The sequence below is a fragment of the Syngnathus floridae genome, chromosome 12 (genome assembly GCF_059516105.1).
Source record: "Syngnathus floridae isolate MCC-2025c chromosome 12, RoL_Sflo_1.0, whole genome shotgun sequence".
In the NCBI taxonomy this organism is placed as follows: domain Eukaryota; kingdom Metazoa; phylum Chordata; class Actinopteri; order Syngnathiformes; family Syngnathidae; genus Syngnathus; species Syngnathus floridae.
In genome coordinates, this window is record NC_142424.1 from 5,271,040 (window position 1) to 5,291,321 (window position 20,282).

At 43.7% G+C, this 20,282-nt stretch overlaps 8 protein-coding genes and 1 pseudogene across 12 annotated transcripts; 4 read left to right on the forward strand and 5 right to left on the reverse strand.

The window, feature by feature from the left end:
- The first annotated feature begins 2,467 nt into the window (after positions 1–2,467).
- LOC148389715 (histone H2B-like) lies at positions 2,468–3,163 on the forward strand. The gene has a single exon (XM_088392971.1). The coding sequence runs from the start codon at positions 2,537–2,539 to the stop codon at positions 2,909–2,911; it is 375 nt and encodes a 124-aa protein (XP_088249097.1). The 5' UTR covers positions 2,468–2,536; the 3' UTR covers positions 2,912–3,163.
- A 185-nt stretch (positions 3,164–3,348) lies between these two features.
- On the reverse strand, positions 3,349–6,031 carry LOC148389716 (uncharacterized). The gene is made up of 2 exons (XM_088392934.1): positions 5,611–6,031; positions 3,349–5,007 (listed from the first exon to the last, which is right to left on the reverse strand). The coding sequence occupies exons 1-2, from the start codon at positions 5,732–5,734 to the stop codon at positions 3,515–3,517; spliced, it is 1,617 nt and encodes a 538-aa protein (XP_088249060.1). The 5' UTR covers positions 5,735–6,031; the 3' UTR covers positions 3,349–3,514.
- A 270-nt stretch (positions 6,032–6,301) lies between these two features.
- LOC148389717 (uncharacterized) lies at positions 6,302–7,925 on the reverse strand. Its single transcript, XM_088392951.1, has 2 exons — positions 7,521–7,925; positions 6,302–7,388 (listed from the first exon to the last, which is right to left on the reverse strand). Exons 1-2 carry the CDS (start codon positions 7,630–7,632, stop codon positions 6,514–6,516), a joined length of 987 nt encoding a protein of 328 aa, XP_088249077.1. The 5' UTR covers positions 7,633–7,925; the 3' UTR covers positions 6,302–6,513.
- Positions 7,926–8,171: 246 nt separating this feature from the next.
- Positions 8,172–10,564, reverse strand: LOC148389718 (uncharacterized). Of its 2 annotated transcripts, none has more exons than XM_088392937.1 (2): positions 10,252–10,564; positions 8,172–10,029 (listed from the first exon to the last, which is right to left on the reverse strand). In XM_088392937.1, the coding sequence occupies exon 2, from the start codon at positions 9,942–9,944 to the stop codon at positions 8,421–8,423; it is 1,524 nt and encodes a 507-aa protein (XP_088249063.1). In that variant the 5' UTR covers positions 9,945–10,029; positions 10,252–10,564; the 3' UTR covers positions 8,172–8,420. The 2 variants fall into 2 exon arrangements, with proteins under 2 accessions (XP_088249063.1, XP_088249061.1); XM_088392935.1 differs by having other exon boundaries at positions 8,172–10,034; positions 10,252–10,563.
- LOC148389719 (alpha-N-acetylgalactosaminide alpha-2,6-sialyltransferase 6-like) lies at positions 10,492–13,448 on the forward strand. 3 transcript variants are annotated; one of them, XM_088392954.1, is made up of 6 exons: positions 10,498–10,744; positions 11,070–11,302; positions 11,581–11,781; positions 11,836–12,251; positions 12,376–12,483; positions 12,623–13,448. In XM_088392954.1, exons 3-6 carry the CDS (start codon positions 11,632–11,634, stop codon positions 12,804–12,806), a joined length of 858 nt encoding a protein of 285 aa, XP_088249080.1. In that variant the 5' UTR covers positions 10,498–10,744; positions 11,070–11,302; positions 11,581–11,631; the 3' UTR covers positions 12,807–13,448. The 3 variants fall into 3 exon arrangements, with proteins under 3 accessions (XP_088249078.1, XP_088249080.1, XP_088249079.1); XM_088392953.1 differs by having other exon boundaries at positions 10,499–10,744; positions 11,070–11,314; XM_088392952.1 differs by lacking the exon at positions 11,070–11,302 and having other exon boundaries at positions 10,492–10,744.
- Positions 13,449–14,422: 974 nt separating this feature from the next.
- LOC148389720 (histone H1-like) lies at positions 14,423–16,004 on the forward strand. The gene has a single exon (XM_088392961.1). The coding sequence runs from the start codon at positions 14,451–14,453 to the stop codon at positions 15,093–15,095; it is 645 nt and encodes a 214-aa protein (XP_088249087.1). The 5' UTR covers positions 14,423–14,450; the 3' UTR covers positions 15,096–16,004.
- Positions 15,643–16,524, reverse strand: LOC148389721 (histone H2A-like). The gene has a single exon (XM_088392968.1). The coding sequence runs from the start codon at positions 16,365–16,367 to the stop codon at positions 15,981–15,983; it is 387 nt and encodes a 128-aa protein (XP_088249094.1). The 5' UTR covers positions 16,368–16,524; the 3' UTR covers positions 15,643–15,980.
- A 114-nt stretch (positions 16,525–16,638) lies between these two features.
- Positions 16,639–17,491, forward strand: LOC148389722 (histone H3). The gene has a single exon (XM_088392966.1). The coding sequence runs from the start codon at positions 16,727–16,729 to the stop codon at positions 17,135–17,137; it is 411 nt and encodes a 136-aa protein (XP_088249092.1). The 5' UTR covers positions 16,639–16,726; the 3' UTR covers positions 17,138–17,491.
- A 679-nt stretch (positions 17,492–18,170) lies between these two features.
- Positions 18,171–20,169, reverse strand: LOC148389723 (uncharacterized; annotated as a pseudogene). The gene is made up of 2 exons (XR_015861935.1): positions 19,774–20,169; positions 18,171–19,565 (listed from the first exon to the last, which is right to left on the reverse strand). The product of XR_015861935.1 is annotated as an uncharacterized LOC148389723 (transcript).
- Between the last annotated feature and the right edge of the window lie 113 nt (positions 20,170–20,282).

The following is a 20,282-nucleotide window of genomic DNA, read 5'->3' on the forward strand; positions in this document are numbered from 1 at the left end:
TAAGCACAGCAAGAGCAAGCCTAACCCTAAGCACAGCAAAAGCGAGAGCAAGCCTGACACAAACCCTAACCCTAACCCTAACCCTAAGCACAGCAAGAGCAAGCCTAACCCTAAGCACAGCAAAAGTGAGAGCAAGCCTGACGAAAACCCTAACCCTAACCCTAAGCACAGCAAGAGCAAGCCTAACCCTAAGCACAGCAAAAGCGAGAGCAAGCCTGACACAAACCCTAACCCTAACCCTAAGCACAGCAAGAGCAAGCCTAACCCTAAGCACAGCAAAAGCGAGAGCAAGCCTGACGCAAACCCTAACCCTAACCCTAAGCACAGCAAGAGCAAGCCTAACCCTAAGCACAGCAAAAGTGAGAGCAAGCCTGACGAAAACCCTAACCCTAACCCTAAGCACAGCAAGAGCAAGCCTAACCCTAAGCACAGCAAAAGCGAGAGCAAGCCTGACACAAACCCTAACCCTAACCCTAAGCACAGCAAGAGCAAGCCTAACCCTAAGCACAGCAAAAGCGAGAGCAAGCCTGACACAAACCCTAACCCTAACCCTAACCCTAACCCCAAGCACAGCAAGAGCAAGCCTAACCCTAAGCACAGCAAAAGCAAGCCTAACACAAACCCTAACCCTAACCCTAACCCTAAGCACAGCAAGAGCAAGCCTAACCCTAAGCACACCAAAAGCGAGAGCAAGCCTAAGCCTAACCCTAAGCACAGCAAGTGCAAGACTAACCCTAAGCACAGCAAAAGCGAGAGCAAGCCTAACCAAACCCTAACCCTAAGCACAGCAAGAGCAAGCCTAACCCTAAGCACAGCAAAAGCGAGAGCAAGCCTGACGCAAACCCTAACCCTAACCCTAAGCACAGCAAGAGCAAGCCTAACCCTAAGCACAGCAAAAGCCAGAGCAAGCCTGACACAAACCCAAACCCTAACCCTAACCCTAATCACAGCAAGAGCAAGCCTAACCCTAAGCACAGCAAAAGCGAGACCAAGCCTAACCAAACCTTAACCCTAACCCTAAGCACAGCAAGCCTAACCCTAAGCACACCAAAAGCGAGAGCAAGCCTAAGCCTAACCCTAAGCACAGCAAGTGCAAGACTAACCCTAAGCACAGCAAAAGCGAGAGCAAGCCTAACCAAACCCTAACCCTAACCCTAAGCACAGCAAGAGCAAGCCTAACCCTAAGCACAGCAAAAGCGAGAGCAAGCCTGACGCAAACCCTAACCCTAACCCTAAGCACAGCAAGAGCAAGCCTAACCCTAAGCACAGCAAAAGCGAGAGCAAGCCTGACACAAACCCAAACCCTAACCCTAACCCTAATCACAGCAAGAGCAAGCCTAACCCTAAGCACAGCAAAAGCGAGACCAAGCCTAACCTAACCCTAACCCTAACCCTAAGCACAGCAAGAGCAAGCCTAACCCTAAGCACAGCATAAGCTCGATCCCAGGTGCGAGAAATTACCTTGATGTACTTTATTTATTTATTCTTTTTTTTAAACCTTGTGTAGTGTACCTATTGAAGGTGTACCTTACACATATTGTCATATAAAGCATGATTAAGCTGATTTTTATGTTTTAATTGGCGAATAAAGAAACAAGGAATAAAACACCAGACAAGTTTTAACATAAATGTTTATTAAAAATAATATTAAAAGCAAATTTCAAACCAGCAATCTAATGTGAAATTGCAGTAGATATATTGGATAACGATATTTAGGCGTATATAGGTATACACGTTATTTTAAAACTACTATAAGTGTTATACTACAATACAAGTGTTTACCAGCTCAGTGGCCTGAGAGGAGAGTGTCCGCCCTGAGTTTGGGAGGTTGTGGGTTCAAACCCCTGCCGAGTCATACCAGTGACTATAACAACGGTACCCATTTCTTCCCTGCTTGGCACTCAGTGTAAGGGGTTGAAATGGGGTCCCCCCCCCTGCGGCTCACGATCATTGGGACTTTTGGCCCTCAGTGTAAGTTCAAATGATCAGTTCATCCTCACGTTCTGCAGGAGCCTGATCATTGAATCAGGTGTGTTTAACGAGGGAAACTTGGAAAACATGGAGGAATGCGGCCCTCGAGGACTGAACTTGGACACCCCTGTAATAGAGTGTCCGAATTTCAGTGAGTGGTTCTTTCTTTCCTTGGCAAATCGTAAATCTACATTCTGGCTTACATAGTTCACGCCAGGAGACGCAACACGTTCACTGACTGATCCTTTGATGCACGGGAAGGCAGTCCACCCATTAACTTCGTTTTGTTTTACGGCGAGGTGGCACCAGCTTCAATGCGCATTACCGACACCTACTGGTTGAAGTCATATGAACTGAAAAAACAACCAATCACTTTAGGAATTGATTCGTTCATCTCATTCACTGAAGAAAAATCGTTCGTTTGAACGAATCGTTTACTCACGAGCCAACACTACCAAGCATTGATTTCAGCCAATCACCGTGTGGCAATGGCACAGAGTTATTTGCATGAGAGCGGCTAGAAGAACCCTGATTTGCATGACGTCAGGTTTTCGGTCCCGTCATCATGCCCGAACCAGCCAAGTCAGCGCCCAAGAAAGGCTCCAAGAAAGCCGTCACCAAGTCCACCGGCAAGCCCGGAAAGAGGCGAAAGAAGGGAAGGAAGGAAAGCTACGCCATCTACGTGTACAAGGTGTTGAAGCAGGTCCATCCCGATACTGGCATCTCCTCCAAGGCGATGAGCATCATGAACTCCTTCGTCAACGATATCTTCGAGCGCATCGCTTCAGAGGCGGCTCGCCTGGCGCTTTACAACAAGCGTTCAACTATCACGTCCAGGGAGATTCAGACCGCCGTGCGTCTTCTGCTCCCCGGTGAGCTGGCTAAGCACGCTGTGTCTGAGGGCACCAAGGCAGTCACTAAATATACCAGCTCCAAGTAAATCGGATTGACGTCATCTCTACACAACGGTTCTTTTAAGAGCCACCAACATACTTCTGAGAAGTTTTGATTCCAGTGTGTTGATTCTCTTGGTCAGGATAAGTCAAACATCTGAGTGAAAAGATCAGTTCATTTTCACGTTCTGCAGGAGCCTAACTTATCTGTGCTTTAAACCCTACTTTGAAACCCTAACTCTAGTATGAAACCCTACTTTGTACAGTATCTTTAATAGCAATAAAGGCTATATGTAGACCTTTATTTCCATTAAAGATACTGTTTAGTTAAGCTTTTTTAGTTAAAAAATGTATGGTAAGGCTTTTTTGGTTAAATAAAAAGAGCCTTGCTATACACTATAACTCATTTTTTGCACTTGTATTTTATTCAGAATAATATATATAATTTACATCTTGCGAACAAAAGTCAATTTCTTCACATTGATTCTATCAATCAATTGCTTATTTAATATGCTGATCACAAAATTGTTGGAGAAAGATGCAATGTTAGTTCTAAACATTTGTCCACAGGAAACCTTTGAGGAGAATTCTGGACAACCAGAATAATCCAATTCAAAAATCTAAAAGTATAAATAATTTTATACAAGATTTCATTGATCACTTGTAATGTTACCAACACATTTGTGTCTCTTAATTTTGCCCCTCTGATAGAATCTTTCACCACAATCTAGGCAAGCAAAAGGTTTCTCACCTGTATGAATCCGTGTGTGACTTGTTAGGGTTCCCTTCTGAGAGAACCTTTGACCACAAACAGAGCATGGAAAAGGCTTCTCACCAGTGTGTGTTCTTGTGTGACTTGTTAAAGTTCCCTTCTGTGAGAATCGAAGGCCACATACTGAGCAGACGAAAGGTTTTTCACCAGTGTGGGTTCTTGAGTGACTTCTTAAGGATGCCTTTTTAGAAAATTTTTGACCACAAACTGAGCAATCAAAAGGTTTCTCGCCAGTGTGCGTTCTCATGTGTGATGTCAAAACGTGCCTACGGGAGAATCTTTGACCACAAATTGAGCAGGCGTAAGGTTTTTCTCCAGTGTGTGCTCGTGCGTGTGTTGTCAAAGCATGGCGACGAGAGAATCTTTGTCCACATATTGAGCAGACAAAAGGTTTCTCTCCTGTGTGGGTTGCTGTGTGACTAATTAGGTTTCCCTTGTGAGAGAATCTTTGACCACAAATTGAGCAGGGAAATGGTTTTTCTCCAGTATGTGTTTTCGTGTGTTTTGTCAAAGTACCATTTTCTGAGAAACTTAAACCGCATACTGTGCATACAAAGGGTTTCTCTCCAGTGTGGGTTCTTGTGTGACTTTTTAAGTATCCTTTATGAGAGAATTTCTGACCACATATTGAGCAAGAATAAGGTTTTTCCCCAGTGTGTGTTCTCGTATGATATATTAATGGCCCCTTCTGAGTGAATCTTTGACCACAAACTGAGCAGACAAAAGGTTTTTCCCCAGTGTGTGTCCTTGTGTGTCTCCTTAAGTTTCCCTTTTCAGAGAATCTCTGACCACAAACTGAGCATGGGAAAGGTTTTGCCCCAGTGTGGCTAATCATGTGATTTTTCAAGCGGCTCTTAAAGGCAAAGGTTTTCCCACACTGAGAACATTTCCAACGTTTTTTGTTACTGTGACACTTTGCATCAAGTTTGGACTCTTCTTCATCATCAGTATTAATGTTGCCATTTTTATAACTGGCATCATCTTCAGTGTCATCCTCCTCGTCGTTATCATCATGTGACCGTGATGTTTCGTCGTCACTATCTGATAGTGGAGCTATGAGTCCATTTGCTTGTGATCCTCCACAATGGTCTTTGTCAGCCCCTGTCATGTGTTGACCTGAGCTGCTGATGCTGCTCCTACTGCTGCTTGGAGTCTCTGTTCCTCTGCTGTCCTCACTTTCATCATCATCTTCACTTGGCAAAGGGACATCAGTCAACAGGACCTTGATGATATCCTCTTGCTCTTCCTCCTTGATGTACAGAAAGTCTTCTTCCTCCTCTTTTATTTGAAGGGGTTCTTTATCTTTCACTTTTTCTTTAGTCCAAGGAGACTGAAGATCTGACAAAGATGAACGAAGATTTTTACTGACGTCTGCAAGACAAGAAAACAAGGACATTTGAGGACAATTTCTTCTTGATTCATAACATCAACATCCCATTGAACCCACAGCCACTGCTTTCAATGTCCCCATTTGTCCAGTAGATGGCGCGCTGACTCCAGTTAAGAAGCAGGCGCATGACAATGACGTCAGTGGCTAAGTCAAACAATGGCCGGTTTACGGGAGTGGCTGATGCAAAATAAAAAAAGATTAATCTGTCTGACTGTGGACACACATTTGACCAGAAAGCTTTAAAAAGCAAATGAGATTAGCTCGTATTTCAGTTGCACTTTAACATGTATTGCAATCATGCAGTGTTTGTTTTTTACCCGTTGCATCATTATACAGCGTTTAAAATGTATATGGACTAAAACTAAATATACATTCATTAATTTGGTTAAAGGCATTACAGACAATCTTTCTGACAGCTCACAATGTTTTTTGATACTGCACATACAACGCAAAATGTCAGGAAATCTTTGTCCCGGTTCTCTGACAAAGCTTAAGAAACCAACCCGACTCACACTGCTATTGTGTATTTGACTTTGTAAATAAAATAAAGGTATTTCCGAAGTGAGAGTGAGACATGCGCATACCTGCTGTTTGTAGCCCAACTCGATGCTTCTGAAAACCAGTATCCACTCGTTGGCGGTGTCGCTCGTTCTCCTCGTTTGTTCCACAAAGTTCCTCGTCGTACTCTGCTGTCATTCTTGCGCACATTCTCACACGATCACACTTGATTTGAGTTCAGCATTGTGACGCTGCCAAACGCGTCTCTTTGTTAGCGGCTTGCAAATTAGGCTAAGCTACACTAGGCCGAAAAGCATCAAAGTGCAGACAGATTTATTCACGCACGAAGTTAAATCGAATGCTGTATAAGTCGAGTGAAATCGTGATGGACATACTATCTTGGGGATTCTGTAGGTTCGGTAGTATATCATTTGAAGCACCTATACGAAAAGTGCTGCAGTGACGTGTGCGCCTGTGTTGCGTGAATGCACGATCGTAGAGCGCATGCGCAATAAGTCGGCCATGTTTTAAGTACGGCCACTCCACTTGGACAAAAATGTAGCGGTGCGCTCGATGTGCGGTGTAGATGTTCCTGTAGAATTTTACTTAAATACTTTTTATTTCATTGCTTTACTTTATTTTGACTTAAATGCTAATAAATGTTATACTTAAAATTTTGTGGAGCACAGAGTCTTCTATTTGCTATGTAAATAAAGCAATTAATTATATATGTATACAATATGTGTATAAAACAATTAAAACAGCATCCACTTCATGTTTCTAGCAAAATAGGTTTGTTATTTAATGCCATCTTTATACTTTTAATAACACAAACATTCACCCTCACCAAATTCCTTCTCGACAAACTGAACAATCATACACTTCTTTGTGTGCTACAATTTTCCATAACATCTGATCTCACATTCAAATATTTGTTTTAACCATCCATATAACAAAACAAACTATTAGTGTGTTTATCCCCACACTCTTCAGACGAATGGTACACTACTGTGTGTTCTTAAGTGTGAATTTAGGCTTGCCCTACATGTGAAACCTTCACCACAAAAGGGGCAGGCAAAGTGTTTCTCACTTTTTTCAATATTGTGCGTTTGTGTATGATGCATTAAACTTGGCTTACAAGAGAATTTTTTACCACAATCTGAACAGATAAAAACTGTATTACCACTGTGTATTCTTGTGTGGTTTCTTAACTGTCCTTCATGAGCGAATCTTTCACCACAAACTAAGCATGAAAATTGCTTAGGAATATCGTGTGGTTTTGTGTGTTGCTTTCCATTATTAGAGTACGTCTTTTCACAAATTGGGCGGCCAAAAGGTTTTTCACCTGTGTGTACTCTTGTGTGGGTTAACAAAGTATGTTTAGCAGTATAACGATTTCCACATATTGAGCAGACAAATGGTTTTAACCCCATGTAGGTTATCATATGTTTTGTCAAGTGGCACTTAAAAGTAAAGGTTTTCTCACAGTGAGGACATTTCCAGCATTTTTTGATACTGTGACATTTCATATTACCTTGAGACACTTTATCATCAGTATCAATGTTACCGTCATTATTAGTGTCATCATCTTTCACATCATCATGTGAATATGTTGCATCGTCACTCTGTGACAGTGGAGCTATGAGTCCATCGGTTTGTGATCGTCCACAATGTTTTTCTTCAGCTTCGGTTACGCTGCTGCTACTGCTTGTAGGCTTGCTGGCCTCACTTTCTTTATGGACACTTGAAAAAGGAACATCAGTCAACAAAACGTTAATGAGAGCCTTTTCCTCTTCCTCTTTAATATACAGGAATTCTTCCTCTTGTTTTATTAGGAGGGGCTCTTTGAGAGCTTCACCAACATCTGCAAGACAAGAAAACAAGCAAACTTGAGCCAAATCCCTTTTTGTCAATCTAATCAAGTCCAAATATTATTGGATGGTCCCGTCATAAATATCGTTTGGTATTTCCGGAGTTAAGTGAGACGTGGGCAAACCTGCTGTGTGTAACCCAACTAGTCCCCAACTCGCATCCACTCCTTGGCAATTTCGCTCCTCTTTTATTCCACAGGGTTCCTCCTTGAACTCGACTGTCCTTCTTGCACACATTGTCGCCCGATCTACTTGTTTTTAGCTTAGCAATGTGTTGCTCCCGTCTCTTTGATAGCAGCTTGGAAGCTAGGCTAAGCTAGCATCACAATGAACGGAGACGAATTTATCCAAGCACGAAGATCAATCGAATGATGTATTAGTCCAGTAGTGATGGATAAACTACTTAACGAGTATTCTGTGCGTTCGGTTGTATATTAAGCGAGCAAAAGTGCGGTAGTTACTAATACCGACGTGTAGGTCTGTTTCAAGGCACGGTCGGCGATGCGCATGCGCAATGTGTCGGCCATTTCCCCTTCTATAATGGGCGTGGCCTCTCTTTCCTCCTTAAAGTAGTTGTGTCTGCCTCCTATGGTTGGGAGGTTCAAGTTCATCATCATCTTGAATGAGTGGGACTTCCGGCTTCTTCATTTGCTCTTTGTACTCAGGATGAAGATGCTCAATAATGTCTGTAAGACATTAAATAGACTAAAATAGAAAAGGGTTATTGTTGTGTATATGGATGCATATAATATGTACAACCAGAATGCAGACACAAGCCAGTGCAAACTGTAGGTTTATTTTTTAAATCTCCATTAACATAATGTACATTTCCACACAAATGTCTGATATGGGTAACATGGTTTTCTTTCTACTGACAAAAAATAAACCATTCAGTACAGTCAATCTTCATGCATAATGGTATCATTCGTCTCTGTTTCATACGGAACAATCGGATGGTATCCAAGAAGGCACACAAAACAGAAGAACCTATAGATTGCGCCAAAACATCGTCATGGCAACTAACTTCATTGATCAGCATTACTCACTCCAGAACATTTATGTCTTTTAACTTGACCCTTCTGAGAGAATCTTTGACCACAAATTGTACAGTCAAAAGGCCGCTCACCAGTGTGTATTCTTTTGTGTATTTTTAAATAACCCTTCTGAGTGAATCTTTGACCACAAACTGAGCAAGCAAAAGGTTTCTCTCCAGTGTGGGTTCTCATGTGTAATCTCAAAATTCCCTTTCGGGAGAATGTTTTACCACAATCTGAGCAGGCGAATGGTTTTTCACCAGTGTGGGTTCTTGTATGTGTTTTTAAGCTCTCATTTCTTGAAAACGTTTGACCACAAACTGAACAGGAAAAAGATTTTTCACCAGAGTGTGTTAATGCATGTAGTCTTAGGTTTCCCTTTTCAGAGAATCTTAAACCACAAACTGAGCAAACAAAAGGCTTCTCTCCAGTGTGTGTTCTTTTGTGTGTTGTCAAATGACTTCCTTGATAGTATCTTTTGCCACAAATTGAGCAAGCGAAAGGTTTCTCTCCAGTGTGTGTTCTTGTGTGTGTTACCAAATGAGTTGCTTGAGAGAATCTTTTACCACAAACTAAGCAGACATAAGGTTTCTCCCCAGTGTGTGTTCTTGTGTGTTTTGTCAAACCACTTTTGGAAGCAAAGGTTTTCCCACACTCAGAACATTCCCACAGTTTGTTGTCAGTGTGACACATCAGATCATATTCAGACTGTTCATCATCACCGTCAGTGTTACGAGAGGGTGACATTCTGTCATCCCTATCGAAGAGGTTATGCGTTCTTGTGTGTGTTGTCAAATTGGCTCTTCGGTTAAATCTTTGACCACAAATTGAGCAGGAAAAACCTTTTTCCCCGGTGTGCGTTTTTACATGTGTTGTCAAATGGGTTGCTTGTGAGAATCTTTTACCACAAATCACGCAGGCAAAGGGCTTCTCTCCAGTGTGTGTTCTTGTGTGTGTTGCCAAATGAGTTGTTTGAGAGAATCTTTTACCGCAAACTGAGCAAGCAAAAGGTTTCTCCCCTGTGTGTGTTCTCATGTGTCGTTTCAAATCCCACTTATAAGCAAACATTTTCCCACATTGAGAACATTTCCAGGGTTTGTTCTCAATGTGAGCTATTTTATCACATTCAGACTGGTCTTCATCATCATCATCATACGTATGAGGAGAGTGTGACGTTGTGCCGTCACTGTCTGATAATGGAGCTAAGATGCTGTCTGTCTGTGATTCTCTACAGTGGTTTCCATCACCTTCTGTTGCCATGTGTTGACTTGCTCTCCTGCCTGGAGGCTCCAATATTCTGTTCTCCACACTTTCATCTTCATTGTCACTCTTTAAAGGAACCTGGGTTGATGTGATGTCCTCGTCCTCCTCTTCCCCTTTAATGTCCTGAAGCATTTCCTCCTCTTCCGTGATGTGGGGAGGCTCTTCCTCTTTATTGAAAAGGGGCTCTGGTTGCTCTTCCTTTATTTTAACATTTGGAGGCATTTCCCCTTTCTCTTTGATGTGGTGATGCATTGTCTCTTCTTTAGTGGCTGCTGCTCTTCTCTCACTCGAGGGAGCTCCCACTCATCTTTAATTTGTTGCAGCTCAGGACGAATATCTTCACTGACATTTGAAAGATATGCGAAAAAAACAAAACATGATTCGGTGCAGTCATTTCCCATGTTATAGCTTTACATTGTTGTTTATAGCAAGTTAGCTAGCTTAGCTCCTGTCAGAAAACATCACACCCGGTGCGACACCCGACACTTGAAGAGTTTTAGTCAAGCGGGATCATATTAGCAGTGGAATAATATTGACTATAGAGGCATTTCTTACATACCGTGGACATCCGATGTGCAAAAGAAGAGCATTCTTATGTCACGGTGGAACTGTCCCGCAGAAGAAAATGTGTGAGGGTGCGTGGGGGAGGGACTTCCGCATTATTGACCAATCGCATAAAACAAACATGGGGGTTATGCATTTTTACCAGCCAATCAGATGTGTCGATGTTGACGAACAAACGCTCGGAGAATCAACCCAGAAGTAAAATTACAATGACACAGCAATGTAAAACTTGGGCTTGGTTTGTCACAAAAACGGTGACACGACTCTGAAAGCGTAACACTGACATTACAGGATTACACATTTTCGAGTATTCATCCATAAAAAACAGTAAAACATCAACATTCGGGCTTGCTTTTGTTTTGCTGTCTGACACGCCTAGATGGACCGGAAGCTCCGCCCTCATGCAACCCTGGGAATAAGATGGATAAAATGAGTCTCGCCGAGCCAACGATCCCGGGACATCCAAGGCCCGTGACATGAAATCTACTGTAAGAACGAGTGTCATTGATTGCATCACGTGCACTTTATGCTCGTTTGATAAACTTTCACCGATGTGTGTTCCGATGTTAGTGCGCGCGCACAGATTCTGCATGTACAGCCTCCCAAGTCTCCAGGCGTTCTGCTTCGGACATGTGATCTTGTGCACAATGAACTGTTTTTCTGTAATTATGACTTTATTACAATGAAATAGCACTCCTACAAATTGCCAAGAGAGGAAGGGCAGCAAGTCACTGCTTTTGTCTAAATTAAACTCGTCTTTTAGCTGTATTCACAATATTGCACCTGTTGTTGTTTTTTTTGCATGCTTTTCAGTTCCTGGACCTGCACTTCAACTAGTGCACCTCCGAATTGCCGCTGCAGCTAGAACCGGTCTTACCTGCGGGTCCGCAGACGTCAGCAGGTGTAGCAACAAATGGACAGGGCGGCTGCGCGCTCGAAAGTCGCCATCGAACCGTGGCGCAACTATAAAACAACACCCAAACAAAACGGTGAAGCTTTGTGGTAATGCCGCTCGAGAGAAAGCCGAGTCGATCACGCGGGGCTGAGTGAGTGACATGGTAATTTGAATTTCTCGTATTTCATTACTTGCCTTGCACGCATTTAGGGGGATGCGTAACATATAGCGATTGAACATAATGTGAGCATGTTTACTGAGTGGCTTGCTGGAAAAAGAAAAAGGGTTCAAATGTGAAACTTGCCACATACGTCGTATTTCATTCAGTAGGTTTCTACAAGAGGGCGCTCACGCAGCACTTTGCGAATCCCTAGCTTCACGTGGACAACAATGTAAATGGAATAACTGATGTGACTTTGGTCTTCTCAGGCGGGAGCGGAGACGCGGCGGGTGGTGATCGTGGTGGCCATCTTCATCCTGATGATGCTGTCCATCTTGTACAGTGCCAGCACCAGCGACAGCCAGAAGCCCTACGTGCCCTTCGACATGGCCCAAAACCACACGCCCCGGCCCACCAACCTCAAGACATGGGCCACCAAAGACGACTACGTGTCCGTCTTAAGTGAAGAGGTAAGGCCCGTCGCGATATTACCTTTTCAACCTGCTGCTATTTTGTTTTTTCAGAGAATGACCCAGCACTGCCAGCACTGCGCCCTGGTCAGCAGCTCCAGCCACGTGCTGGGCACCAAAGTGGGCGAGCAGATCGACGCCACTGAGTGCGTGATCCGCATGAACGACGCGCCGACAACGGGCTACGAGGCCGACGTGGGCAAGCGCACAACGCTGCGGGTGGTGGGCCACTCCAGCGTGCACCGGCTGGTCCGCCGCCCCGACGAGTTCATGGTTGGGGGCGTTGACTACCAGCCCATCATCGTCTTTTGGGGACCCCCCAGCAAGATCACCAAGGACTCCAAAGCGACCGTGTACAGATCCATCCAGAAGATTTGCTCCACCTACAAGCGGGCACCGTGTTTTACCTTGGCGCCTAAGAAAATGTACAGATTCGACAAGCTCTTTGAATGGGAGACGGGGCGAGACAGGTTAGTTGGGGACTGAAACACCAAAATGCCTCTTCAGCCACAAGATGACAGCAAAGCTCGCATTTCCCCTGACGACTATCTGGGCTGGCTTAAAATGTCACCTCCTGCCTTTCTCCTTGTTTAGATTCGAATCAAACTCGTGGCTGACCACGGGCTGGTTCACCATGGTCATCGCCATCGAAATATGTGACAACATCAAAGTGTACGGGATGGTTCCGCCCGGTTACTGCGGGTGAGTATGTCGGGGTTATCCCATGCGGTTACGAGCCGAAGAACACACTTGTGTGTGACTTCTTCGGACTTGTCCATTCAAACCAAAAGAGGCTTTGATGGCAAAAGAAGCATTTTTTTTAGCAGCCTTCTTTTTGCAGGAACCAAACAAGATCCAAGATGCTGTATCACTACTACAAGCCACGTGGTTCAGATGAGTGCGTGAAATTCATGGAGAGCCAGAACATCCAAAGAGGGAATTACCATCGCTTCATCACTGAAAAGCAGGTGTTTGCCCGCTGGGCACAGCACTACAACATCACCTTTGCGCATCCCGAGTGGTGAGCGGACCCTTGGATGCAGAAGAGGGGGGGAGGCATTCAATCTCAGGGATCTCTTCCCATCTCCAGTTCTTCAGATGTGACAGTTTGAGATTTATTTTCCACCATGTTACTGCTGTGCTGATTTCACAGGATTTGGGGGACTGTGAGACCTGAAAAATACATAAATAAAAAAATTCTATTTACACCCTTCCAGTTATAAAAACACACATTTTATTTGGTATGAACGCATGATTACATGTTAACCAACCTGACATTGACGAAAGGTCCAGAAAGCCTGTTGTAGCGTCCGTCTCTGCGGTTTGTCAGAATTAATTTGAAGATCAACTGTGTCATCTCCTGGTGACTATAGAGGAGTCTGCAACCAGCAGTGTGCTAGCGCCGCTTTCTGATTGGTTGAAACAGCGCACTGACCGTTCGCGCAAGTTCACACAAAAGAATGTCCTGGGAGTCCATCGTCGCCCTGTTTCGGACCTGAAAGAGGACAGGTAGATTCTGGCGGTTGGCCCATTTTGATTTTAATTCATGTTTAAATTTTGTGGATAGAGAAGTATCGGGGAAGGCTGTCCAGCTCAAAATTTCCAAAACACCGACAATGTGTAATTTAAATACGTAATTGGTCGAAATAAATACTGCTTAGACACAATGTGTTTCATTCATTCCCCACACCAAACACTTGCAGCCACCAAAAACATGAAACATTTACAATTTACATCAATCAAGAAGTGATCAGTCTAGAGTGTATCATGCATTATATCAGTCAATTGTTGTGCACTTCATCATTTTATTTGGAGATTAAATTCAACAATATCCATCCAGTCAGTAAAGCATAAAACCCACAAAAACACACAATTTGTCATTTCTTCGCTCTGTAACGTGATCATACAGCAGTAATTGTATAACTTTAATTTCTTAAGACATAATTTTGCACGTGAAATCGTCTAAAACATAAGACAAGTACAGTACTTTGATGGTTATCGACAATGTATTGTATTTGCATGTTCTCACTTTACCCATCTGAATTCTTCATAGTAAGACCAACAAATACATTTACTGACTTTAAATTAAACATATGTGCAGTTTAAAGACGAGAAGTCTTCTAGATTGCAATAGACAGAAGTCAGTGATCGCAGTGATGGTGTGTGTTTGCTGCCATCAGAAATAATTTTCTTATATCAAAATGATCATCGGTGCACTCTTGTTTTGACTTTGGGTGCTTGGATGAACATGTGAGCTCCAATTTAAAACACGTTTTGTCAAGTCGTGAATTATTTTAACTCGTTTTATTTTAGATACGAGTGAGGAAATGTGCCGAGTAGAGCGGCACACTCCGGTGTGGAAGTAAAGTCTGGAAGCTCTGCAAAGGAAATGCAGGATGTATACGACTTTTAAATCACTTCAATGTGGAGATGCACAAGTGTGCTATTGATTAAAATATTTTTTCAAAAAATTAAGTTTATTTTATTGTCATTTTTCACCGTTTGAAGTGTGCTGAGAAAACACAAGTGAGGAATGGGTCACCGCGCCGTGGAGCAAACTGCTCGATTGACTCTCCACGGTTCTCATGGTGCATTTAAGTACCGCCTCTTGCTCCTGGCAATGCATCAGTCTATCCTTACACTCAATCTTACGTTCGATCGTCAGTACAATGGCCGAAGTAGCCCCTGCTCCAGCTTCCCCCGCGAAAGCGACGAAAAAGAAGACGACAAAGCCGGCGAAAAAGCGGGTCGGGCCTAGCGTCAGCGAGCTCATCGTCAACGCCGTGACCGCGTCCAAAGAACGCAATGGAGTCTCCCTGGCTTCCCTGAAGAAATTTCTTGCCGGCACTGGCTACGACGTGGAGAAGAACAGATCCCGCATCAAACTTGCCGTTGTCGGTCTGGTGACCAAGGGAACACTCGTTCAGACAAAGGGCACCGGTGCCTCTGGTTCCTTCAAGATGAACAAGAAGGCTGAGGGTAAAGCAAAGGCACCTGCTAAGAAGGCAGTCAAGAAGACTCCTACCAAAGCGAAGAAGCCTGCTGCTAAGAAGGCAACGCCAAGCAAGAAGCCCAAAGCACCCGCTGCTAAGAAGGCTGCAGTCAAGAAAGCTACCAAGAAACCTGCAAAGGCCTCAACACCTAAGAAATCAGCCAAGAAGCCCACCAAGAGCCCCAAGAAAGCTCCAGCGGCCAAGAAAGCTCCTGCTAAGAAAGCCCCTGCTGCCAAGAAAGCTCCTGCTGCCAAGAAGAGCCCTGCCAAGAAAGTGGCCAAGCCCAAAACGGTCAAGAAGGTAGCAGCCAAGAAGAAGTGAATTTGACACTTCTATCAACAAAAGGCTCTTTTCAGAGCCACCAAAATCTCCTTTTAAAGAGAAACATTCCCTTATTTTTAAAACTGCCCAACAGACCAAACTTGAATCAACCTATTTATTTGAAAATACGTGTGGTGGTTTCTTTCAGCTTTATCTCTCAAGGTGAGCCATGCATGTATTTTTTTTAATTACATAATGCATCCAAAAATTCTATAAGTTTATTTGAAAATACATATTTTTTTAATTATCAGGGATGAGAATGGCAAATGTGAAAATGCACGGAAAAGTAGCGGGGTGGAGAAATATATGCCGTCGCGGCGGGCAGGGGAATGCTCGCGAGTTACCGAGGCTAACGTCGCCCGCCCCCCCCATATATAAAAAAAATAATTTTCTCAACGGATTTCCACGATTCACGCAAATGATAGTTTTGACGGAAAAAAACACGGAAATCCGCGGATCCGTGGAAAATTCTCATCGCTGATTATACATTTCATCCTGCCTGATGTAAAAATGTGTTTGCATCCTCAAACATATCAGAGTACTCTTAATGAACCAACATAAATTCGAAATGAAATTTCAATTCCATCAATTATAGAATAGAACGCCCGGTCATTTTACAATGCAATTGTACAACGAAATTGGAGAGCTTGTCCCTTTCCAGTGCAGTGAGAATGGAAAGGAAAAAAAATCCCCAAAAATAAACATTACTAAAATAAAGTACAAAAAGGGACCATAAAGAATAAAAGTGAAAGAATCTTATTTGCAGTCTATACAGTGCTTTTGTTTCATGACCAATATAACCAATTTGTGGGCGTAAAGCTCTCTTTGAGGTAGTGTGTGGCTCTTAAAAGAGCCGTTTGGTTGTCACAGGTTCCAGAAACAGATTTACTTGGACTTGGCTGCCTTCTCAGTCTTCTTTGGCAGAAGAACGGCCTGAATGTTAGGCAAGACGCCGCCCTGGGCGATGGTCACTCCGCCCAGGAGTTTGTTCAGCTCCTCGTCATTGCGGACGGCCAGCTGCAGGTGGCGGGGGATGATCCTAGTCTTTTTGTTGTCGCGGGCAGCGTTGCCGGCCAACTCGAGAATCTCAGCGGTCAGATACTCGAGCACAGCGGCCAGATAAACGGGTGCGCCGGCACCGACACGCTGGGCGTAGTTACCTTTACGCAGCAGCCTGTGGACACGACCGACTGGGAACTGCAATCCTGCACGGGAAGAACGAGTCTTGGCCTTAGCTCTAGCCTTGCCGCCGGTTTTGCCTCTTCCGCTCATATTGTCAGGACTTTCTTGTATAATAACTCAGAAAGAATGTGTTCCAACAGTGAACAAGTCCGGCTTTAATAGTTGCAGAATGCGCGGGGCGCTTAACTTAGACCAACCAGTGAAGAGGTTTTCAGCGCGCGAGGAGCTTTGCATTTTGGCGGCCGGTTTGAACTTTACCACCTCCAATTGGCAACGAGCCTTGTGGTGGGAGGTCTACCGTCCAGGCGGGGCTGACCTCCAGCCGGAGCTGCGTACCAATCACGCTGCACCACGCTGATTGCGCGTCACTCGTGCGCAGCCGACCCAAGCCTTTAAAAGCAATTTGCGAGCCCCTCCACATTATTTCTTTTGATTAAGAAGCGGTCTAAATGGCTAGGACTAAGCAGACAGCACGTAAATCCACCGGAGGCAAAGCCCCCAGGAAGCAGCTGGCGACCAAGGCTGCTCGCAAGAGCGCCCCGGCTACTGGCGGCGTCAAAAAACCTCACCGTTATAGGCCCGGTACCGTGGCACTTCGTGAGATCCGTCGTTACCAGAAGTCTACCGAGCTGCTCATTCGTAAGCTGCCCTTCCAGCGTCTGGTCAGGGAGATCGCCCAGGACTTCAAAACCGATCTGCGCTTCCAGAGCTCCGCAGTGATGGCTCTGCAAGAGGCTAGCGAGGCTTATCTGGTTGGCCTGTTCGAGGACACTAACCTGTGCGCCATCCACGCCAAGCGGGTCACCATCATGCCCAAAGACATCCAACTGGCGCGTCGTATCCGCGGCGAGAGAGCTTAAGCTTCCATCCTTCAACCCCAACGGCTCTTTTAAGAGCCACCATACTTTCTAAACCATAAGAGTTAACTTCTGTTTTCATACATGACAACCTAATGGCTGGCGCACCCTATCACATATGAAAAACAATATGTCAAAAAAATAATCTGACATGTCGCCATCTGCCTTTTACAATATGTATTATAAGTAGTTGCTTTTCAAGAGAAGATATGGAAGTTGTGTAAAGCGGACACACTTGGTAAAATTAATTTCACTTGCATGGTGCTTTTCTACCTTAAAGATAATTATACGTGAAATTGTAAAACTGCAACTTTACAGTTTGTTTTAATAAACACTGCAATGTGATGTAATGTTTAATATTAGTGATTAATGTTTAATATTAATGAACCTATATTGTGCTTGGGTGACTGATTCCCCCCCCACCACGTAGCGCCACGGTTCTCGATAAGGTCCGCAGCCTTGCAGTGAAAATCCGTTAGCGTGCAGATGACGTCATACGTCCAAACTTAAAAAAATCTTGCGTCGAGGCTAAAGTACTATAATGCACTAGCACGCAAGTCATGTCACCCCTTATTTATTTGCATTTATTTTATAACATTTACATGTTATACATTCAGTGCAAGTAAAATGAGTTAAGCTTGTAGTGCTAATTCACAACACATGCACACGAGATTTTTTTAAAGGTACTTGGAATACAAGAATATAGATATAAAATAGAACACAAGAAGGTAGAGTAACTGTTCCAGGAAGATGTAAAAGATGTTCCACATGCAGAGAGGCTACACCAGAAAGCTATACACCCAAGGTTTGAGCTGTCCTGCAAAGTCTTTGTACTTGAACTGAGGAAGTTTGCTCGGATGATGTGCAAAATGTCTCAAAACCACAACAATCTATGAATTCAACCACCTGACAAATATGCCCCTTTTTGCTGAATTTTATTTATCACTTTTATTGTCATTAGCACACTTGTGTCTCTTAAAGTTTCCCTTCTGATGGAAACTTTGACCACAGTCCGAGCAGACAAAAGGTTTTTCTCCAGTGTGTGTTCTAGAATGACAGGTTAAGGTCCCCTTCTGAGAGAATCTTTGACCACAAACTGAGCAGGAAAAAGGTTTTTCACCAGTGTGCGTTCTTGTGTGACTTCTTAAGTTTCCCTTTAGAGAGAATCTTTGGCCACAAACTAAACAGGCAAAAGGTTTCTCACCGGTGTGTGTTCTCATGTGACTTTTAATGGATCCCTTTTTAGAGAATCTTTGACCACAAACTGAACAGGGAAAAGGTTTCTCTCCACTGTGTGTTCTTTTGTGAGCTATCAATACATGTCTACGAGAAAATCTTTGATCACAAATTAAGCAGGCAAAGGGTTTCTCTCCAGTGTGCCTTCTCGAATGTGTTGTCAGCGCTTGTTTACGAGAGAATGTTTGCCCACAAATTGAGCAGGCAAATGGTTTATCTCCAGTGTGTGTTCTCAAGTGGCTTTTTAGGTTTCTCTTATGAGAGAATTGTTTGCCACAAACTGAACAGGCAAAAGGTTTCTCCCCAGTGTGGGTTCTTATGTGACATGTTAAGGCTCCCCTCTGAGTGAATCTTTCGCCACAATCTGAGCAGGTTAAACAATTTTCACCAGTGTGAGTTCTTGTGTGCATACTTAATTTTTCCTTTTCAGGGAATCTTTGACCACAAACTGAACAGGGAAACGGATTCTCGCCAGTATGTGTTCTCATGTGTCTTCTTAAGCTCCCATTAACAGAGAATGTCTGACCACACACTGAACAAGCAAAGGGTTTCTCGCCAGTGTGTGTTCTTTTGTGCACTGTCAAAACATGTCTACGAGAAAAAGTCTGACCACAAACTGAGCACACAAAAGGTTTCTCTCCAGTGTGTTTTCTCGAGTGTGTTGTCAGAGAGTGTTTACGAGAGAATGTTTGACCACAAACTGAGCAGACAAAAGGCTTCTCCCCAGTGTGACTTTTCACATGGCACTCATAAACAAAGTTATTCCCATAGTGTTTGTCAGTGTGACGTTGCACATCACCTTCAGACTGTTCATCATCACTGTCATTGTCAGTGTGCGATAGTGGAGCTAAGAGTTTGTCTGCAGGTGAACCTCCACAGTGGTCTCCATCACCTTCAGCTGTCATGTGTTGACTTGAGCTGCTGCTCGCACTTCCACTTTCATCTTCAGTCTTCCAAGGGACACCAGCCAATCGGACCTTTATGATATCCTCCTGCTCTTCTTCTTTAATGAGCAAGAAGTCTTCCTCCTTCTCTTTGATTCGGGGGGGTTCTTCATGCTCCACTTCCTCTTTAATATTCAGGAACTCTTCCTGCTCCTCTTTAATTTTGGGGGTCTCTTTATCCTTCACTTCCTTAATGTTAGAGGACTCAGGTCGAACATTTGATGAAGACAGACTAAGATTGCTACTGAAGTCTGCAAGACACAAGAAGAAAGGCACATCAGCCAAACCTCCTTTCTTGATTTTTTTAATTTGTAACCTCCTTGATGTTCATGTAGCAATATCCCTAAACACTAAACCATCAACAGCAATCCAAACAGTTTACTGTCTATGTTTTTTATGAACCATAATGAACTTTTGAGTATATGCAAAATGCAGTAGTCAATAATGAAGTGAACAAACCTGAGGTGTGTAACCCAATTGGAGGCTTCCTGAAGACTGCTTCCAGTGCTTGACGTTGCCGCTCGTTCTCCTGTTTTGTTCCACAAACTTCCGCCTCGAACTCTGCTGTCCCACTCGTACACATTTTCACACGACAATCACAACACTTTTCGGTCGTCACTTGATCTCTGCTTTGTGATGGCTTGCTGACAAACGCGTCTCTTTCTCAGCAGCCAACAAGCTAAACTAAGCTAAGCTATACTAAACTAGGCTACGCTACGACATGCTACGAAGCTTCAGAGCACACATGATTTAACGATAATTTCCCAAAGGATGTTTTTAGTCTAAAAGTAGTGATGGACGTCATGCTTCAGTCATGTTCAGTATTAATTCCGGAAGAATTTACGAAAGCACTTGAGGTAGCTTGGTGAACGTCTCAGCGAGTGTAAATGCACGTTGCTTTGTGCATATCGCCACCTACTGTTCAGGGGTGTACAAGGTTTTAATTATCTTGTGCAGTGCTTTCGTCA

Bases quoted from the DNA above. Each gene is read 5' to 3' on its own strand.
- LOC148389718 (XM_088392937.1), bottom strand. From the start codon at position 9,944: ATGCATCACCACATCAAAGAGAAAGGGGAAATGCCTCCAAATGTTAAA.
- LOC148389721 (XM_088392968.1), bottom strand. From the start codon at position 16,367: ATGAGCGGAAGAGGCAAAACCGGCGGCAAGGCTAGAGCTAAGGCCAAG.
- LOC148389722 (XM_088392966.1), top strand. From the start codon at position 16,727: ATGGCTAGGACTAAGCAGACAGCACGTAAATCCACCGGAGGCAAAGCC.
- LOC148389719 (XM_088392952.1), top strand. The intron at 12,252-12,375 runs GTTAGTTGGGGA...CTCCTTGTTTAG, and splicing joins TGGGAGACGGGGCGAGACAG to ATTCGAATCAAACTCGTGGC. The intron at 12,484-12,622 runs GTGAGTATGTCG...TTCTTTTTGCAG, and splicing joins GTTCCGCCCGGTTACTGCGG to GAACCAAACAAGATCCAAGA.
- LOC148389717 (XM_088392951.1), bottom strand. From the start codon at position 7,632: ATGTGTGCAAGAAGGACAGTCGAGTTCAAGGAGGAACCCTGTGGAATA. The intron at 7,389-7,520 runs GTTTGCCCACGT...CTTGTCTTGCAG, and splicing joins AGTTGGGTTACACACAGCAG to ATGTTGGTGAAGCTCTCAAA.
- LOC148389715 (XM_088392971.1), top strand. From the start codon at position 2,537: ATGCCCGAACCAGCCAAGTCAGCGCCCAAGAAAGGCTCCAAGAAAGCC.
- LOC148389716 (XM_088392934.1), bottom strand. From the start codon at position 5,734: ATGTGCGCAAGAATGACAGCAGAGTACGACGAGGAACTTTGTGGAACA. The intron at 5,008-5,610 runs GTATGCGCATGT...CTTGTCTTGCAG, and splicing joins AGTTGGGCTACAAACAGCAG to ACGTCAGTAAAAATCTTCGT.
- LOC148389720 (XM_088392961.1), top strand. From the start codon at position 14,451: ATGGCCGAAGTAGCCCCTGCTCCAGCTTCCCCCGCGAAAGCGACGAAA.